This window comes from Mustela nivalis (genome assembly GCF_964662115.1).
Source record: "Mustela nivalis genome assembly, chromosome: 4".
Taxonomy (NCBI): Eukaryota; Metazoa; Chordata; class Mammalia; order Carnivora; family Mustelidae; genus Mustela; species Mustela nivalis.
The window spans coordinates 112362834-112381768 of NC_139023.1; the positions used below are offsets into that span (position 1 = coordinate 112362834).

At 36.3% G+C, this 18935-nt stretch overlaps 1 protein-coding gene across 4 annotated transcripts in view; it reads right to left on the reverse strand.

Moving 5' to 3' along the window:
* GRID2 (glutamate ionotropic receptor delta type subunit 2) overlaps window positions 1–18935 on the reverse strand; it is a 1513029-nt gene that overhangs the window by 238663 nt on the left and 1255431 nt on the right. For all 4 annotated transcript variants that reach the window (XM_082728077.1, XM_082728076.1, XM_082728074.1 and 1 more), the window contains one exon: window positions 9988–10183. In XM_082728077.1, coding sequence (XP_082584203.1) covers window positions 9988–10183 — 196 coding nt within the window. The remainder of the gene's footprint in view (window positions 1–9987; window positions 10184–18935) is intronic.

The following is an 18935-nucleotide window of genomic DNA, read 5'->3' on the forward strand; positions in this document are numbered from 1 at the left end:
TGTCCTAAGCCCTGCCTATATCCTCGATCTGTTTTTTGTTTCGTTTTGAAACTTCCTTTAACCTTCTGTTGATGAGTAGAACTTGCTTTTCTTCTGCAGATACTACATTACTTTTGTTCTTCTCAAATGATAATTACTTTTCTCTTCTACAACATTCATATCACTGGGGCTGGATCATGGTTAGGTATCCTTCTTGTCCTTTGAACCACTTCTAGAGCGTTGGCTTTGAAGCTCATGCCATCAGACTACACTCATTCCTACTGTAGACATCTGCTGACTCTGTGTCACTCCGACATTGCTCAAAGATTTTACCACTTGGTACTCTGTCACTCTTTCAAATTCTAGTTCTGTGGTTATTCTTGGTGATTTGATTATTCACATAGACATCCTCTTCCAGTACTTGGCTTTTTCATCTCCAAAGATTATGTCTTTCCTCCTACCTTAGCCACCCACTCCCATGTTGTATCACTTCCAATACTAGCACTCTCTTCATCATTTCAATTTCAAATGTGCCATCTTGGAACCAATTTGTATTATTTCCAATCCTGTCCTTCTGGTTCATGGACTCCTATAGTTCTTTGGTCCCACCCAAACCAACAATTCATTGTTCATGTCATCCTCTTTTTTCTTTTTTTTCAAGATTTTATTTATTTGACAGAGAGATAGAGAGCACAAGTAGGCAGAGCAGCAGGTAGAAGGCGAAGGAGAAGGAGAAGCAGGCTCTCCACTGAGCAGAGAGCCTGATGTGGGCCTTGATACCAGGACACTGGGTTCATGACCTGAGCTGCAGGCAGCTGCTTAAATGACTGAGCCACCCAGGCTTCCACATGTCATCCCCTTGGTATCCTCCATCTCCTCTCAGCTGAGATTCCCTCATTCATAATAACAATTTCTTTGGATATATTCTCAACGCCCTCACCTTATTGTTTTCTATCATGCTTATTTGATAAACACCAATTCTGGTGAAATCTCTTCTCTGTGAACTCCGTGTTTATGTTACAAAAAAGCCCATAATCATGCTGATTGGTTTTAGTTTATAGCCATGATGACTATTTCAAAAGAGCCATTAGTCTTTTCTAGGAATACCATTATATTTCACTCATCTACTGTTCCTCCCATTCTCCAGAACAACAATTCCTATCTTTTCTCTCTTCAATTCTCCGGAATCTTTATCCTATTACTTATATTTTGGTGATGGCCTTGGTTCCTATTTCTCTGAGTAAATATAATCAGTCAAAAATGATTTTCCATATACTTCCACTACCATATCTTCCAATTTATCTGCATGTATGTCCATATGTTCTACCTCATCTCTTTTTGCTATGGATGGACTGTGCTCCTAAATCCAACCCCCCACTTGTGCATTAGATCTCAACAAATCTCCAGCAGTTCTCTTGTCTCTCTCTTGCACCATGAATTTCCCCCTCTTTACTGTATCATCTCATTAGTATAGAGACATTGTATATATCTTTTTTCCCAAACCTCACATCCCACTCTAGAACCTTCCCCACTTATTACTCAGCATTTTCTTTCAGCAAAGCACCTTTACAAAGTGCCCAGTCTAACAAAACAAATGAACAAAGAAGAAAGAAAAACAACAAAAAGACTCCTAAATATAGAGAACAAATGGGTGGTTGCCAGAGGAAAGGTGGGTAGAGGACAGGTGAAATAGATAAAGGAGATTAAAAGTACACTTCTGATGAGCACTGAGTAATATATAAAGTTGTCAAATCATTATATTGTACACCTGAAACTAACAAAATACTGTATGTTAATTATACTTGAATAGAAAAAAATTAAAATAAAAAAATAAAGTAAATAAAAAGTACCTAGCCTTGTAATTTCCACTGCCTCTCTTCTCATTTTTTTTCTTTCCAATCTAACTCTAATTTCTTCTCCTTTCCCTCTACCAGATCTGCTTTTGTCAAGGTCATCAGAGACTGCTGGTTGCCAATAAATCATTAATTCCCTGTCTTCACCATGCTTGATCCATGAGTATCATTTGACAGAGTTGACCATTTGAATTTCCTTGAAACACTTTTTCGCTGGCTTCTAAACAAGCACTCTTGGCTTTATCCCTATTTCCTTGGCTGATCCTTCCCTGACTCTGTTACACCTTTTTTGACTCTCGCTTTTCTAAATACTACATTGTCCCAGGATTAGTCTTTACATAGCTTTCTTTTCAAGATAGATAAACACACGTTTAGTGATATCATTGAGTCTTACTACTTTAAATACAGACTCTATGCTAGTATTCTCCAATCTCCAGCTAGAACTTTCTCCTAAACACTCAACTCATATATAGAAAGCAGCTTTCTTGGCATCTATCTTGGATAATTAATAAACATTTCATATTAACTATCGTGCCAAAGGCAAATTCTCATTTGGCTTCTCAAATCTGCTCTTCCCATAATTTTCTCAACCTCAATAAAAGCCAACTTCATTCTTCCAACTACTTAGGCCAGAGACATTGGGCTCATTTCTAACTCTTTTTTTTTTTCATATCCCACATTCAGTCTTCTACAAAATTTTGTCAAAGTGACTTTCAAAATATATTCAAATTCAATCACTGCTCACCACTTCCACCATAAGCACTCTGGTCCATCCATCATCATGTTTCACTTGAATTACAACAGTAGTCTCTCCTCACTCTTCTCCTTGTTTCTAGCCTTGACCTCTCCCTATTTTTCACACAACACCATAAGTGGAGCTTTAAAAAGTAAGTCAGCTCATGTCACTCTCCTGCTCAAAACCTCAGAATTATTAAAAAGTCAGGGTCGTTTAAGTGACTCCAAGATATTATATCAGTGATTCTCAACCTTTACTGTGAATCAGAATCTCCTAAGTGGATTTAAGATATTCAAATGCTTTCTATTACCCAGTTAAGATACAATGAGTAAATGAAATTGAAAGGTACAAAATTCTAGTTATAAAATACGTAAGTCATGGGGATGTAAGGTACAGCATGGTGACATAGTGAATTATACTGTATTGCATATGTAGCAGTTGCTAAGAGAATAGGTCTTGAAAGTTCTCATCACAAAAAGAAAATTTATAACAATAGTGACTGATGTTAACTAGAGTTATTGTGATTTTGCAATATACACAAACATAGAATCATTATGTTGTATGCCTGAAACTAATATAATGCTATATGTCGATTATATCTCAATTTAAAAAAAAGATACATTTGGAACTTTAGCAGGGCCCACACTTGAACATCTTTAGGCCACCATTCTAATTCCCACTGCGATCTTATTTCCTACCTCCCCCGCATATCCTATCCACTCCCCATGAACCCTTCTCCAGCCACATTGTTCTTGACATTTCTCTATCATGCCAAGTTACCTTCTGCCTCAGGAATTTCGCAGTAATTTTCCTTCTGCCTGGAGCTCCTGTCCTCACTGTCTCCTCACCATCTTCATGGGTCATACCTGTCATCTTTCAGGTCTCTACTCAAATGTCACTTTCTCAGGGATGCCTTCTGAGACCACTTTATATGTGATGGCAACAACCCTCTTCCTCCTCTGCTTTCTTTCATTCTTACCTTTTCAAATTTTTTTTTTTCTTTAGAGCATGTATTTATGGGCTTGTCTATTTTTTTTTTTTTTTTCTCTCTAGTACAAAATAATCTCCATTTGGGCAGGGACTTTCCTTGTTCTGTTTGATTCCTGATACCTAGAACAGAGCCTGGTAAATAGGTGCTCACTGAATATGTGTTGAATGAATAAATAAAACAATAGCTTCACTCCACCCAGTTTTTTCAGCCACAGATAAATAAAGAGGGTAGGCTTACCGCATCATTTCATAAGGTCTAGAATTTGTCTTTCTGCATCAGTCCTCAAAAATCCTCGATACTGGCCCATTTGACATGACCAATCTTTTGTCTTGGTTTTCGTTTCAATTCTCCAGTTTTCCAGCTGGCATTAGAACTGGGGCCTGCGCCCAGTGGCTTTGCCCCACACCTGGACCTTGTCAGTTTCCCTTCCCCATACTGCTCTGGGACTTGTGTGGCCTAATTAGCTTTGCAAATTGATGCTATCTTTCTGATTGAAAACTGCGGCTGCCAACACCATCCCTCACTTCCCTGTTGCCATAGTATCCATCGGATTTTTTTTTTTAACTTTTTATTTTTTATAAACATATATTTTTATCCCCAGGGGTACAGGTCTGTGAATCACCAGGTTTACACACTTCACAGCACTCACCAAAGCACATACCCTCCCCAATGTCCATAATCCCACCCCCTTCTCCCAAACCCCCTCCCCCCAGCAACCCTCAGTTTGTTTTGTGAGATTAAGAGTCACTTATGGTTTGTCTCCCTCCCAATCCCATCTTGTTTCATTGATTCTTCTCCTACGGAATGCAAGCTGGTGCAGCCACTCTGGAAAACAGCATGGAGGTTCCTCAGAATGTTGAAAATAGAACTGTCCATCGGATTTTTATACCCTCTTTGAGCTCTGTAGTCTGAAGTATTATGCGTAGGGATCCTCTGGCTAGGATTTTAATCCTACCAATCCTGATTTTCTTTTCTTCCTGAGTAGTCTTCATTGCTGGGGTTTTAGAATAATTTGTTCGTCACCATCTGAGTTTAATAGGCTATCAGAAAATAAATATTGCCCTCTAAATAACCAGAGACTTCTCTATTTCAGTACTACGCACAGATCCTTCATTCCTAGTCAGATCTTTACCTATGATTTGCCAAAATATGAGTTTTAGCATGTTACTTTTGTTTAAACCCTTCTTAAATTCTGTATCTTCCACAGAGTAAAAGCCCACTTAGAATGTTTTATACAGCTCTGTATTAGCATTTTCAGACTTTAGCATGCATATGAATCACCTGGGAATCTTCTTAGACCAAGATTTACATGGAGAAGGGTTTAGGTGGGGCCCAAGAGTCTGCATTTCTAACAAGCTCCCAAGACGCTGATGTTGCTAGTTCACAGGATTACGCTGTAGGTAACAAGGCCCTGTATGGTATGCTTTCTCCCTACCACCTGGCCCTCTACTTCTCGGCTTTTGTTATTCTTCTGATGCTACACCTTATTTCTGAGTTACACTAGCTTCCTTCACAGTCTTAGAACATCCAGGCATACTTCCACCTTAGGGCCTTTGCATTGGCTGACCCTCTTGTCTGAAAACACGTCACCCAGATATACAACTCTTTCTCTCGAATCTGCTTGATGTCTTTTTTCCAATGTCATTTTCTTAAGCCTTCCCTGGCCATCTGATCTAATAAGGCAGATCATCCCTCTCTTGTCCCCCCTCTCCCTCTCCTATTTTTTCTCCTTAACACTTATCACTATTGAAATACAACATATTTAATTTTTTTAAATTGTCTGCTTCCTCCATTAGAATGTGAACTCTATGAAGGAATTTTGCTTTCATTCATGTTCACTCCGGTGACCAAAGTACTGACTGATATACAGCAGGTGCTCAATAAATGATTGTCGAATGAATGCACTAAATATTTCACTTATATTTTACTATACATTTTTTTCTGATTATGCAAAATGTCCTGGGAAAAGGAAGACAGAATCAGATTTGTTCTAGTTTAATTAGGCTAGCCTGATAAAGGTGAATGTCTCCCAAGAATAGCATATCAGAACTCATTTACTTAATCCTCATTTATACAGCTTTCTTTGGTATGAGCAGAATGATGTTAGAAGGGATAAAGCTCTACCTTCAAGTAAGAGAAACTTAATGAGACTAGTAATACAATTAAGAACAAATATAACCTGAGACATTAATGGTATCTATTTAAAGTTATAATTAGATTGCAAAGACTGTTTGCACAGTGATGCAGGTTTTCCTGGAAGAAAGTTACTATATATATGAACTCGTGTCAAAGACATTGTAGAATAAGTTTGGTCTTTTGTGGAAAATTGACCTAGAAGACCTCAAAAGTCTTTCCTGCCTGAACAAATTAGAAACCAATGACAGAGAAGAGGAAGCTGCTGTGTGAGATGTGCAAGACTAGTTACTAAAGCAAGAATCTACAACCACATTTCATGTATTACAGTTCTCAATCTTATAGACTCCCAGTGAGCTTTAGCAGGTGAGAAGGTTATCGGTTTTTGATTGGTTGGTTTTGTGCTTAAAGAGAAGCTGGCCAAGACCTTGCAAACTGAACCAAAATACATCTCATTATTATTACCTATTTTTTGATCAAATCAATTTTCAGCTGTTTCTGATTTTGGTTGAAAGAATACATACAACAAGCAAATTTCACTTTGATATTTTCCATTATGAATTCATAAGAACATTCTTCACTGTCCCTCTAGTGAATCAGAAAACTAAATAAATATGGTATAAATCTAGGTGACACGATTTGCAGTTTTTTAAAAGTCATAAGCCCTCTTTATCAGTAGATTATAAGAGTAGAAATTCTTCTCTACTTCTTTTATTAATTAACCTTTTCAAATATGTTACAATTTTAACTTAACCTTAGAAGATACTATATAATAAAGCTTTGTTGTTACAAATTGCTCACCTTTACATTCTTTCAGGTAATCTTAAGGATCTTTTTATGAAGTTATTATTTAATAATATTATTTATTGATGCCTATATATATATGTATGTGTATATATACGTGTGCGTGTGTGTGTGTGTGTGTATATATATATATATATATATATATATATGAGAAAAAAACATGTGAAGTAGGAATTCTTATCAACATGATAAAAATCCTGGGGCCCACAGATTTTAAGTAACTAGTTACATTTAAACATTTGAGCTTAAAAAATGAACTGTATTCAAACCCATGTTGAAATGTCTTTTGCAGGCTTTTAATCCTCACACTGTGACAATCTTAGGGAGGAGGAGACTGAGTCTTAGAGAAGCCAAGTAACTTGCCCAAAGTTGTACACATAAGAACTGGAAGAACCAGGAAACAGGGTTCTTTCTGTTCTTCATAATAGACTTTTTTTTTTTTTTAAATGTATGACATTTAATAACAGCATGAGAAACACTAGCCCAGGTCAAAAGATGATGGAATGCCTACATATTTAAAGAGAAAGAAATGGCAAAACCTACAAGAATTAACTAAATTTCTTAGCACACAATGCAAACTTATCAATAGCTTAGTCTAAAACACTTTTATTTCATAGAATCTCAAACTGAAATTTTCTCAGGGTAGGTATCTATAATTTCTTTTTACACATCCACAAATGCCAAATTAAATTCTATATGGTTAAAAGACATAAAGGTAAGAAAAAAAGAAACAGAAAACGTAGGAAACCATATGTACATGCTTTGAAAAGGAGAGGTTTTCTTAAACAATCCTGAAGACCTTGGAAGATATGTATGTATATCTTAACACATACAAGACTATTTAAAAATCAAATATCAAATGTCACTGCTATGTGACATTTGATATTCCATACCCTTGTGATTTATTTTTTATTTTGGAAATGCTAGAATATAGGAAGTATACCCAGTCTGTATTACTATAAACACTGTAAGGTATACGGGCTGTGTGCGTATGTGTGTGTGCGTAAAAACACAAGAATGAAGCAAGACCTTATCTACATGTGTTGACGTGACTGGCTACCTCTGAAATTTATGAGTCCCTTAGGGTCTCACTATTTCAGCTCTGTATACACTTACCAATCCCTATTGAAAGGTAATAATGAATCACCACATTCCCTTATTTTAGTAATTTTTGCTTGTTTGTTTATTTGTTTGCCATTCAAATAGAATCCAGATTTTTAATTAAGGGCAACAATGTCCTTCATGATCTATCCCCTGCCTTCCAACCTCCTTCCATGTTCTCTCATTGGGCATGTTCCAGTTCATGTTGATTTTCAGCTGGTTTCTTGAATGTAACTCCATGCTTCTGCTAAGGTTGTGGTTGGTTTGGAAGCCCTGTCACCCTCTCTTGTACATAAACAGCTCCTGATCAGGCAGGTCATGACTAATATTTTATCTCCTCAGGGAACCATACTTGATCACTGTTCTGAAAGTGGATGTTCTCTTTAATTTCTGTAAAAGAACCCAAGGTTTTTTTCCATAGCACTTATCATGATTTAAATAATTTCATTTGATCACATATTTTAGTTTTCTTTTCTCACCAGACTTTACATTTCACAGATCCAGTGATCATTTCTCTGTGGTGATCTATAGTTTCTCGATCAGTGCCTGGTATATAATTGGTACTTAGCAAATATTGTATGAAAAAATGAATAAATAAGTGATGAATGAGTGAATATGTATCTTTTAAAATATTTTTTGAGAATCTGTATGTCTGCCTGGAGAAAAAAAGTGAGTTTTCTCTGGGGTACCTGGGTGGCTCAGTGGGTTAAACCTCTGCCTTCAGCTCAGGTCATGATCTCAGGGTCCTCGTGCTCTCTGCTCAGCAGGGAGCCTGCTTCCCCTTCTTTCTCAGCCTGCCTCTCTGCCTACTTGTGATCTCTGTCTGTCAAATAAATAAAATCTTTAAAAAAAAAAAGCGAATTTTCTCTGGAATGATATGCTATAGAAAGAGGTTGTAAAGTATGGAGAGCTTTGGCTTCTAAAATAGAATAAAAATATAAATTGTGACTATATTTATCCCCAAGAAAATAAAATTCTTCTTAACAATTAACAATATGAAGGAAAGTAACTCCTCCCAAAATGACTTAGTATTCTTATTCTGAGGCTTAAATTCATTTACATCCCATGAGTACCTAGTAAAGCCTAAAATGTCCACCCTCCCATCTCCTCCAGACAACATATAGGTCCACTCACTCACCCACTTTCACCCCTCCCCCATCCTCCTAGTAATTGTTGAACTTCTAGAAGCCTGTGGATTTTAAGATCAATAGTTGGGTCCTGGGAAACTGGGGTTAATGCAATAAAGGTGATTGAGTTAGAGGCCATTGCTAACATTTCAAGGAATTCACATCCTAATGCATCATTAGGACTTAAAGGAGGTTCATATCAGCATCCTCAGTTTTCAAAATAATGATGCCAACTAGGCTGACTCTAGGAAACCATAACATCAGTAGCAGCTGAAGGACATCATATGAAAAGGCACAGAATAATGCTAGAACCTGTGTCAGAATATTTTTTTATAACCATCAAAACATTCTCCAACATAGTATTAGTAAGTTTGCCTTCTGAACAAGAAGCTCAGACACGGGATCCAAATTATTCTGCTGTGGAAGGTTACAGAGAAAAAGTGTATACCACGTTTGTGGCTATAATTAACGTTCATGCATGCATTCATTCATTCATCCTACAATTATTTATTGAATGTCAACCATTGTGATTTTCACTGTGCTAACCACGGGGATAATTTTAAACAAAAATCATTCAGTTCTCTCTTGCAGATTGATGGGACTTGAGGAAGAAAGAATTACTTCTGTAGAGGTGTTTATAAACCACAGCTCAGAATAAAAACTAGCTTCATGTTTTACACAAAGGACTGCTTCGTAAGCTTCCCCCCCCCCCCCGATAAAATAACTTCTAAATGATGGTTATTTAAAATAAGCTAGAAATAAAGATTTACACTTTTGGAATAGAAATAGACATTTGTAGGAACCTTATTTGTTGACAAGATTAACTTTTATCCACCACATAATCATAAGTAAAGATAAAGTTTTCATCTAAAAGGAAATGCAGTATAGAAAATACCCCAAAGTCATTTGAAAGAATTGGATAACTCTAATGATATTTGGAATGGGATTCATAAAAACCTTTTCAGTCTTCATGTGCATAAGTCCCTGACCGTTCTGAACAAAATACTAGTTTATGTTTTCTAGTTTTGGAATTCTATTGGAGACAGATCCATTAGACACAGCACAGAAGGCTTTGAATTCCCTTTGCTTAAGCACTCTGCCAACTCAAAATCTCCTTTAAATCAATACGAGGTATAATTTAATTGCAGACTCTGTGTCAAAGTTAAAATTTTAGAAAAGAAATAAACCAAACTCCATGTAGCAATTCGAATATAGGAGACAAAATAGCAGACTAGACTATTATAGCAGAACAATGACCAGTACCTTTTGAATGCCTGCTTGGGATTCCAGAACATTATTCTCTGATCCGTTGCTTCTGTTGATCATCCGCCACATTTGGGAATACATGCTGTCCCTTTCAAAAGGATTCATTCCCTTCATGCGGACATGTTCATATACTGCAGAGTCCAGTACTGTGCCATAAGGGATGTCCGTTTGCTTGGAGAGGTCCTGGAGAGATCTTCATGATTAGGAGAGAAGAGAGACACAAGTAAGAAATTGGAAATAAAGTTATAGGAAACAGAATAATATATGTAAATACAGATGTCAAATTGCTTTCCTATTTTGTGGTTTCTTAATATTAAAATGTAATATATAAAAAGAATTGCTGTTAGGGTTATGACACATGAATCATAAGTAGATGAAATCATTACTGAAAAAAAAAAAGAAAATTTCTCATGGTTCGTGTGTGTGTGTGTGTGTGTGTGTGAGCCTTCACTGTGAAAAAACCAAAACCAAAACTAGATCTAGCAATTCCAACAAGGCAAAAACAAATTAAATTAGATTGCTAGATAACCACATAATCATTTAGTTAAAAAACAACGACATGTTATAAGCCTTAAGCCTATGTTCTTTTAGGTAGCAATGTTTAAATATATTTTAAAATAATTACATTGTGCATGAACAACCCAATTTGAGGTGAAGTGTATATTTAAAAATTAGTATTTATGATAGTCACTATTTAACAAGCGGCTACCATATACATGCCAGCAACTGACATACATTATTCTCACAGTAGTGTCCCATTTCTCAGAAGTATTTCACCCATTTCATCAATGAGAAAACTCAGATTGAGAGTATAAGCATTTGCTCAGTGTGGCACAGTCAGTGAGGGATGAGATAAGACTCAAATGTAGGCTTCAAAAGCTATAGTATTTTTACTGCAAGATACTGCCTCTTATTTGCTTTAGGTTTGTGTGTGTGCACATGCATGTGTGTGTCTGTGGGCGTGAAAGAGAGAGAAAGAGAGGAGAGAGAGAGAGACTTCTATTTGTATTCAAACAGAATAGAATTCATGTTTCCAGAAAGATGAATATATTTTCAGCTCTTTCTTATGCATAATAATGATCAGGATTTTCACATCCATCTTTGAGTTATATAGATGGTATCTACTTGTCCTAGGTTATTCATCTTAAATTGGTGGTCAATTTCCTTACATTTAAGTTTCTGAGCCGCTCTGTATTTTCTAACTTGGAGAACCAATTACTGCTGCACTGAAACTCATTTGAGTTTGTGTAGCTGCTCAACTCTAATGACTGAGGTTTAAGAACAAATATGTGTCTTTGGCATACTATACAAAATTAGACACTGGCATATTCAAGTTCACTAACCTCTGCGAATGGCAGCAGATGCTTTGAAACACTATACCATATTTTGAACAAGAATATTCAGAGCCCTCCACAGCCATGGGTCATGAAACTCATGTTATGTATACTTCTGACCTTTTGGTCTGTTTCTAGATGGAGTTTGCTAATGATTTCCTGGGGCCTTTGCAAACAACACTAGCATTGGGCAAGGGTATTGGGAATACTCTTGCAGGTCACCAGTTTCCATCATGTGCAAAACTCTATTGCAAACAATAAATTATGGGCTGTGTTTGCTAGAGGAGTATTCATGCCACTTTGTAATAGTAACTTTCAGCAAAATTTAATCTACATTTTATTGAGTTTTAGGTTGTCGATGTGTATCATTACTCTGTGGAAACTACCATGATGATTCCCTTTTGTTCTGTACTTCTGCTTAAAATGATGTGTTGAAAAATGACTATTTCCATGAAAGACTATGGACTCTGAGAAACAAACTGAGCGTTTGGGAGGGAAGGGGGGTCGGGGGGATTGGCTGAGCCAACCGGTGGTGGGTATTAAGGAGGGCACATATTGCATGGAGCACTGGGTGAGGTGCATAAACAATGAATTATGGATTACTGAAAAAAAATTAAATTAATTTAAAAAAAATGACTATTTCCAAGGAAAAATTTGCTGAAATATTCTACAATTATTAAATTAATTCTACCATTTGTAAAAAGATAAAATGACAGTATGAAGAATAACAGGGCAAAAGCAGGAATAAAATCAAGCTACCCATAGCTAGGGTACAACCTCACAGGAGAGTAAAAAGGCACTTTCTCCTGGGATATCCCACAATTATCTTGTTGACAGTATAGCAATAAAACTTTTGTTCCCAAAGATCATTTACTTCTCATCCACTGCTGTTTCCAGCGATGGGATTGAAACTATTAAAAACATTAACATTTTAACATATTTCCCATTGTTTACTGGAGGACGATATAAAGTGGTAACACAGAAAAAAGAAATGAAACATTATCAATACAGGTTATAATAGCAGTAGCAAATAGCAATTTGTTCAATACCTATTAATGCAAGGGCCTAGGCTAGGTAGTTGTATGGAGTTTGCACTTTCTAAAACCAGAAGGTCCCATGGCTGGAGAAGGCCATGTCACATTTCATCAGAGACCCTACCAGGATGGGATTGGCCACTAGCTGTTTAGAACATTTGGCAATCAACCTATATTATAACTCTCAAAAACTTTCAATTTGGTGGTGGTGAGATCATAACTTAGGGGTAAAATTTTTGTATGCCCAGACCTCTAAATATATAACCTGTTTGCCCAAATAGTCATACCAGTAAAATACTGTTAAATAAATTAACACTTCCTCTTAGCTTTTCATGAAAAGAAAATTGAAATCAAATGTTAGGATCATTAATAGAATCATTTTCTGTGGTATAACATCACCTTCAATATCAGCTTTACAACTTGAATATAGAATTGTCATACAAATAGTTTTGTTGGTGAAACTGATTTGTACATGGTAAAATTTTAAAGGAATTTCTTAATATACTGCCTGTGTGAAATTCCTGATGTCAGAAAAAAAAGGCATTTTATGTTCAACATACCTCAGATTTAGAATAGCAGAGCATTTGTAACTTAGAACAAAGACATATTCCCTCCAGCTTCATTTCTGATATCAAGTTCAGCTTATAAATTTGCCTTGAGATATGCTTGCAATAAAAATTACAGCTTGCCTGATTCAGCATCGTTCCATTATAGTACACTGAGACAGTACCAAAAGTGACAAAAATAAAATGAAGCAAATTGAAGTGAGCACAATCAGCTTATTACAGAAAGTGAAGGTTGTTTTAGGAGCCCAACACAGAAAGACAATGACCATTTTATGTGGTCATTCTGTTATTTTTCATAAGATTTTAGAGTAGTATCAGCAGAGAAGGAATAGCCTATAGTATGAACCCTTAAAAGAAATCTAGTAAATTCTTCTACAAGTGGTATTCCTCAAAAAAATTGTATCTTAAATTCAACATCTGAGTATTACTTAGATATGCCAAATCATTGAAATCATTGTTTTTTTGTTTGTTTGGTTTGCCAAATCAGTTTTAAATGCAAAATAATTCTAAAATAATTAATAAGTACCTAATATATAAGTTAATTTACCATGGCAAATGTTGTCATTTCTTTTTTAACAATTGCTGATGCATACCCAGGTCACAGAGGAAATGGGAAAATCTAGAGCATTGTAGAAAGGAGTTAACTTGGAATATACTCATACTGATATATTCCATTTCTCCACTTAATCTCACACAACTCACATTTACTACATAAAACTCAGCAAACAATCACTCTGCAGATCTATTATACCTGAATCCCCCTCTCCCAACCCTACACCCCCATTCACGCACACAGAGTTTAAAAAAAAAAGTGTCTATAGCAATAAGTGGTGAATAATAAAAGAAAGCAAATGCTTTGCTACTTTAAGCCTTATTCTCCCATCATCTTTTCAAAATTCTACTTTTATTTTTCCTGGTATCCTGTACTACTAGCAACCCATGGGTACTAAAGAATACTGAGAGATGATAGGTAAGTGGTATTTACTTATTTGCATGAACATTATATGTACTTAGAAATTGTAATTTAGGGTACTTCTGTAAAGCCAGTTTCAGGAATTTGGGTGGATCTAGGTTGATTGAAAAACAAACACTTAAAACCCTTCAAACATAGAAAATTAATTTTGATACATGTGATACTCTGATATTAGGTATTAGTGATAGCAGTACCTTTGACATTGGGTAAGTTAGATTTTAAAGTCGAGCAGGTAGATTATTTGTGGGCTGTGTGATGTTAACCCCTGTTAACCTGAATTTCCTCAACTATAAATGGAGAGAATAAGAGTGTCTAAGGGTGAATACAAGAGGACATGTCACATGGGTATTCAACTAACTTATCCATTGTTTTATTTTTATTTTATTTTAGTTTTTCTAAAAAGATTATTTATTTTAGTGAAAGAGGGAGAGAGAGAGAACATGAGTGGGCAGAGGAAGAGGGAGAGAATCCTCAAGCAGACTCCCTGCTTAGCCTGGAACCTGACTTGGTGCTTGATCTCATGACCCTGAGATCACGACCTGAGCAAAAACCAAGCATCAGATGCTTAACCAACTACACCCCTCTATTGTCTTATATGGAGATTATTATTACAATGATCCATCTCTGAATAATGCTCTATTTCATAATTTCTAATGGATATTCGGTATGTGGCAGGGTGATCCCTTTATATTGTTGAAGAGGAGATTCATGAATGATATTGAATGGTCCTAACTTTGAATGTGTTGCTACTTGCTTACATTTCTAAAACTGTCAACTAATTAAAAATCTAATGCCTTTTCCCTCTGTAGTGAACTTTCACTCATATTTTTACCTATTTTCCTTTAACAAGAGAATAGATTTTACCCATATAAACTTTAAAATAAGACATATAAGTCTTTCTTTTCCATCTTCATTTTTCCTTTTTTCTTTTGAAACATTTGAGTCTGGTTTTGTGTAATGCTCACCAACACACAGCTGTCAGCGTTAACTCTGGGGAATTGTAAGTCTAGTCCCATTTTTAATGGAATGGAACAAAGCAACTTAAGTTATCACATCGGAAGGGATTTTTCTTCAGGGTAAAAAGAAATGGAACGTGGTCGATAGGATAGGTGTTAGATCCTTCAGGCCAAGGGGCTAACAGTAGAAGGGAGACTAGCAAACGGGAATGTACTAAAAATGTCTTCCAACTCAGTTCAAGTTTTTTTTTTTTTTTTCCTTTCTCCCACAGTTTCTTCCTCTGGATGCTGATTTCAACATCGACCAAAGGAAAAGATATTGTTATAGCTCTAAGATCCCATCAGTAACCATGTTAAAATTCTGCCTGGTTCCCACTGCTATTCAGTGGTTGTGGCCAAGAGCTTGGTGAGTTCAGAGGCAGGTTTTCCAGAAAAAAGAAAAAACAAAAAAGAAAAAAGAAAGAAAAAGTATTCCAAAATTTAAAACCTAAAAAAACAACTAATATGCCAATAAAGTTCCACTAGACTGATATTTAGTGTTATTAAGACCTAAGAAGAAAAAATAAGTATTGAAAAACAGACTGCAGTGGTCAGGTAAGGCAGGCCTACCTCTGAGAGGTACAGCCAATGGCCAGGACTGGGCAACCTCTTAGGTTCTACAAACTTGGACTTTGAAGATGGAAAGATTTGAGTTTCAATCCTTGGACAACTTATTTAATTTTCTCTAAATTGCAATCCACTTCCCTATTAAATAGGGAAAATAATAATTTTGTATTAAGTTATGTGGAGGTTTGATGTAGATATGGATATAAGACATCTTAATACTTAACAATCTATAAGGGCTCTGTTACTGGTAGTTGCAATTATTAATTTTATTATTTATTACTATTATCACTATTACTATTATTATTATTACTGTTATGTTCTGTTATAATTTTTGGAATTACTATTTCCTTATTTTTCCCACCAATTAAATTCATTTCAGATTCCTCACCATGGCCTTTCTGTTTAAATCCCCTACCCCAACTAATCTCTTACCAACTTCTGTGTATTTTACCTCCCGAATCTTACAAATCTGTCATTACCTGTGTCCTCTCATTGCTAATACTCTCAGCGTTTCTATCTAGAGAATCTTCCTTTCTTGTTTTTAAATGATTTTATTTATTTATGTATTTTAGAGAGACACAAAGAGAGAGTGCAAGCAGGAGAAGGGGCAGAGGCAGAAGGAGAGGGAGAGAGAATGCCAAGCAGGCTCCATGCTAAGCCTGGAGTTGGCTGAGGGATTCAATCCCAGGACCTTGAAGTCATGATCTGAGAGGAAATCAAGAGTCAGACACTTAACTGACTGAGCCATCCAGGAGCCCCTGGAGAATTATTTCTAAACCTTTTCCCCATCTCTCCCGTCTCTAATCCATCTCCTACAACCCAGCTGAAGTGTTCTTTCTGATATATAAGTCTGATCCTATCCCAGTTTTATTTAAATACTTCCTATATACCCCATTGCCCCCCAAACCTTCCAACTCCAAAGCATTCAATACCTGCAAAAATTTGGCTTAAAACTGTTTTGGTTCTCAGAAACAAACTTGTACCTCATTCATACTCCCATTATAAGACAAACAGACCACTTCATCTTTCCTGGCTTGGTAGGCATTTGCTGTGCACAAGATGTCTCCCTGTCTACCTGGTGAATTCTTTCCCTTCAAGTCAAGGTCAAACTCAGTTGCCTCTTTGTGCTCTTCTAACACTTAGAATATGTTCACATTTTAGCATTTTGTTATGAAATTTTACTTCTTTGTTTAACTCACTAGTATACATTCCACTGATACCCATAATTTTTCTTTATGTTCATCTTTGAAACTCAGAACCTAGCCCAGGAAAAGGGCAGTCAGTGAAGCTCACATATTTAGGCTATGCTTTTTTACTAGAAACATGCTTTCGTCTTGGAAAGCCAGCATTCCCATTAAGCTAGTATTGCATAAAAATGGGATTTTTATTATACATTACCAGCCATTCTGTAGATGACTAATCATGGCCAGCAGTATTTTGCACTTAAAAATAACAACTAATTTTTAAGGGAGATTTGGAAATTTCTCCTGTAATAAAATCAGCTGCAAAAGCTCTATCAGACCACCAGTGAATTAGTTAACAAGACATTTTGCCATGTAGGTAAAATAAATAAATTCAGAGGCAGGACAAATAAAAAGAAAACCCAAATAAATGCAACTGTAATAAAGTATTTGGAAAAGCTAAAGATATAGTCCATACTTCTGGGTTACATAGTATCTATTACAGAGTAGAATGTGTGTTCCTGAAAAAGAGACTTACCTAAGCATTGTAGAAAGGGAGCTAATAAGTAGTGGTTCTTTTGATGAGTGATTTCTGACTAAAATTTCAGAAGCAAGCTGAAATGGTGACAAAAATTGCTCTACTAAGTCTGCTAACTGAAATGATTAAAAATGTAAAAGAACTCAATGATTATAGGAGCTAAGGAAGAGAAAAGAACTAGAACAGGGAGAGAATAGTAACCTTTGGTAATATTGAGTGTTATTACCAAAAACTATATATATATTTTTTCTCTCCAGGGTTGAGTTTTTACACAAAGAGGAAGGACAGTGTGTATGCTCTGTTTATAAAAGAATGGACTAACACCACAGAAAGGTTTCCCATTCTCCAATTTGCAGCCTAACTCAAGACCACTAGTCTTCTGAGAAACCACATTTCTGCATTTTGTTAGCTCCTTCTCTTCAGTGATGTTTTCCAAACCCTCTCAGATACAGGTTTATACAGAAAATCTGATTATAGATAAAGGGATCAAGGGTCAAGGATGAGGCAACAAGACTCTAATTGTCAGAAGACAATTTGGATTGCTAATGGCTCAGTCTCTACTGAAGACTCAGTAAGAACTACTTTAAGTGCATGAGGGGTGACACTACCTACTGAAAACAGGCTCAGGGAAGAGATTAACGTTCTTTAGCCCAATAGTGTTAACTTCCTTCTTTTATAAAGATTAAGATCAAAGTCATATTTGTGGAGTAAATATGGTTTTCTCATTAAAGATTAGATTGTATAGCTTAAAAGTATAATTTGTGGGGCAGGGTAATTCACAAAGAACTCAGCCACAGCAATCTTTGGTGGAGTAGTATAGTGATTTTGTCATTCTTCCTCTCAAAGTGTCAGAGTTTCTTCCTTCTCAAGACAGCAGAAGCTGAGATTCTGAGGCCAACAATTCTGAATGATACCAGAGAAGGCAGAGGGCTAGGGTTTTTCACGTGTGGACACAAAGAGAGTTTCCCAAGAGAAGTCCCATGGATGGAGAGAGTGCTTCATAAAAGAGGCTGTTTGAGGACCAAGAACAGTGAGGATTTACAGAGGAGGGTCAGAGGATAAGGGTGGCTCCATGTGGGACACTCAAATAGGGCCTGGATGGTGCAGTCTTTTCCTGTTTCTCTGTTCTGTCTCCTCCATACTCTGTCCTACACACCTCACCTGCCCTCAAACCTGCCCTTATGGGCCTCAACAGAGTAAATTAGATAAAAGACAGCTTCAGGCCTTTCTGCTGTGAACTTCTTTAGAACATTTATTTAATCTTTACTTTTAAGAACGTATTTATTTATTTACTTAGGTGTTGAGTTGTGCAAATTTTTTATATAATTTGGCTATTAACCCCTGATCAGATAGATCCTTTGCAAGTTTCTTCTTCCATTCTGTAGGTTGTCTTTGTTTTGTTGGCAGTTTCCTTTGCTGTGAGAAACATTTTTCTTTTGATATAGTCCCAATGGGTTAATTTTGCTTTTGTTTTCTGTGCCTGAGAAGACATCTATAAAAGTGTTTCTGTGGCTTATGTTTCAAGTGTGCTTGGTCTAGAAAAAGTGTAGTAGTACTCACGAAGAGGACACTTCTCCCTTCTGAATGCTGTCCCTACGTGGTGGATCTCTGGACACCAAGATGACTCTCAAGGTCTTCCTGAGAGATTTAGAAATATTTCCTGACCTTCTCCCTTACAGAGTCGTTAGGGGCATCCCCGTCTGCCATGCACTCTAGATAAGATGGTCACAGGTCATATTGAAGATTCATATATATAG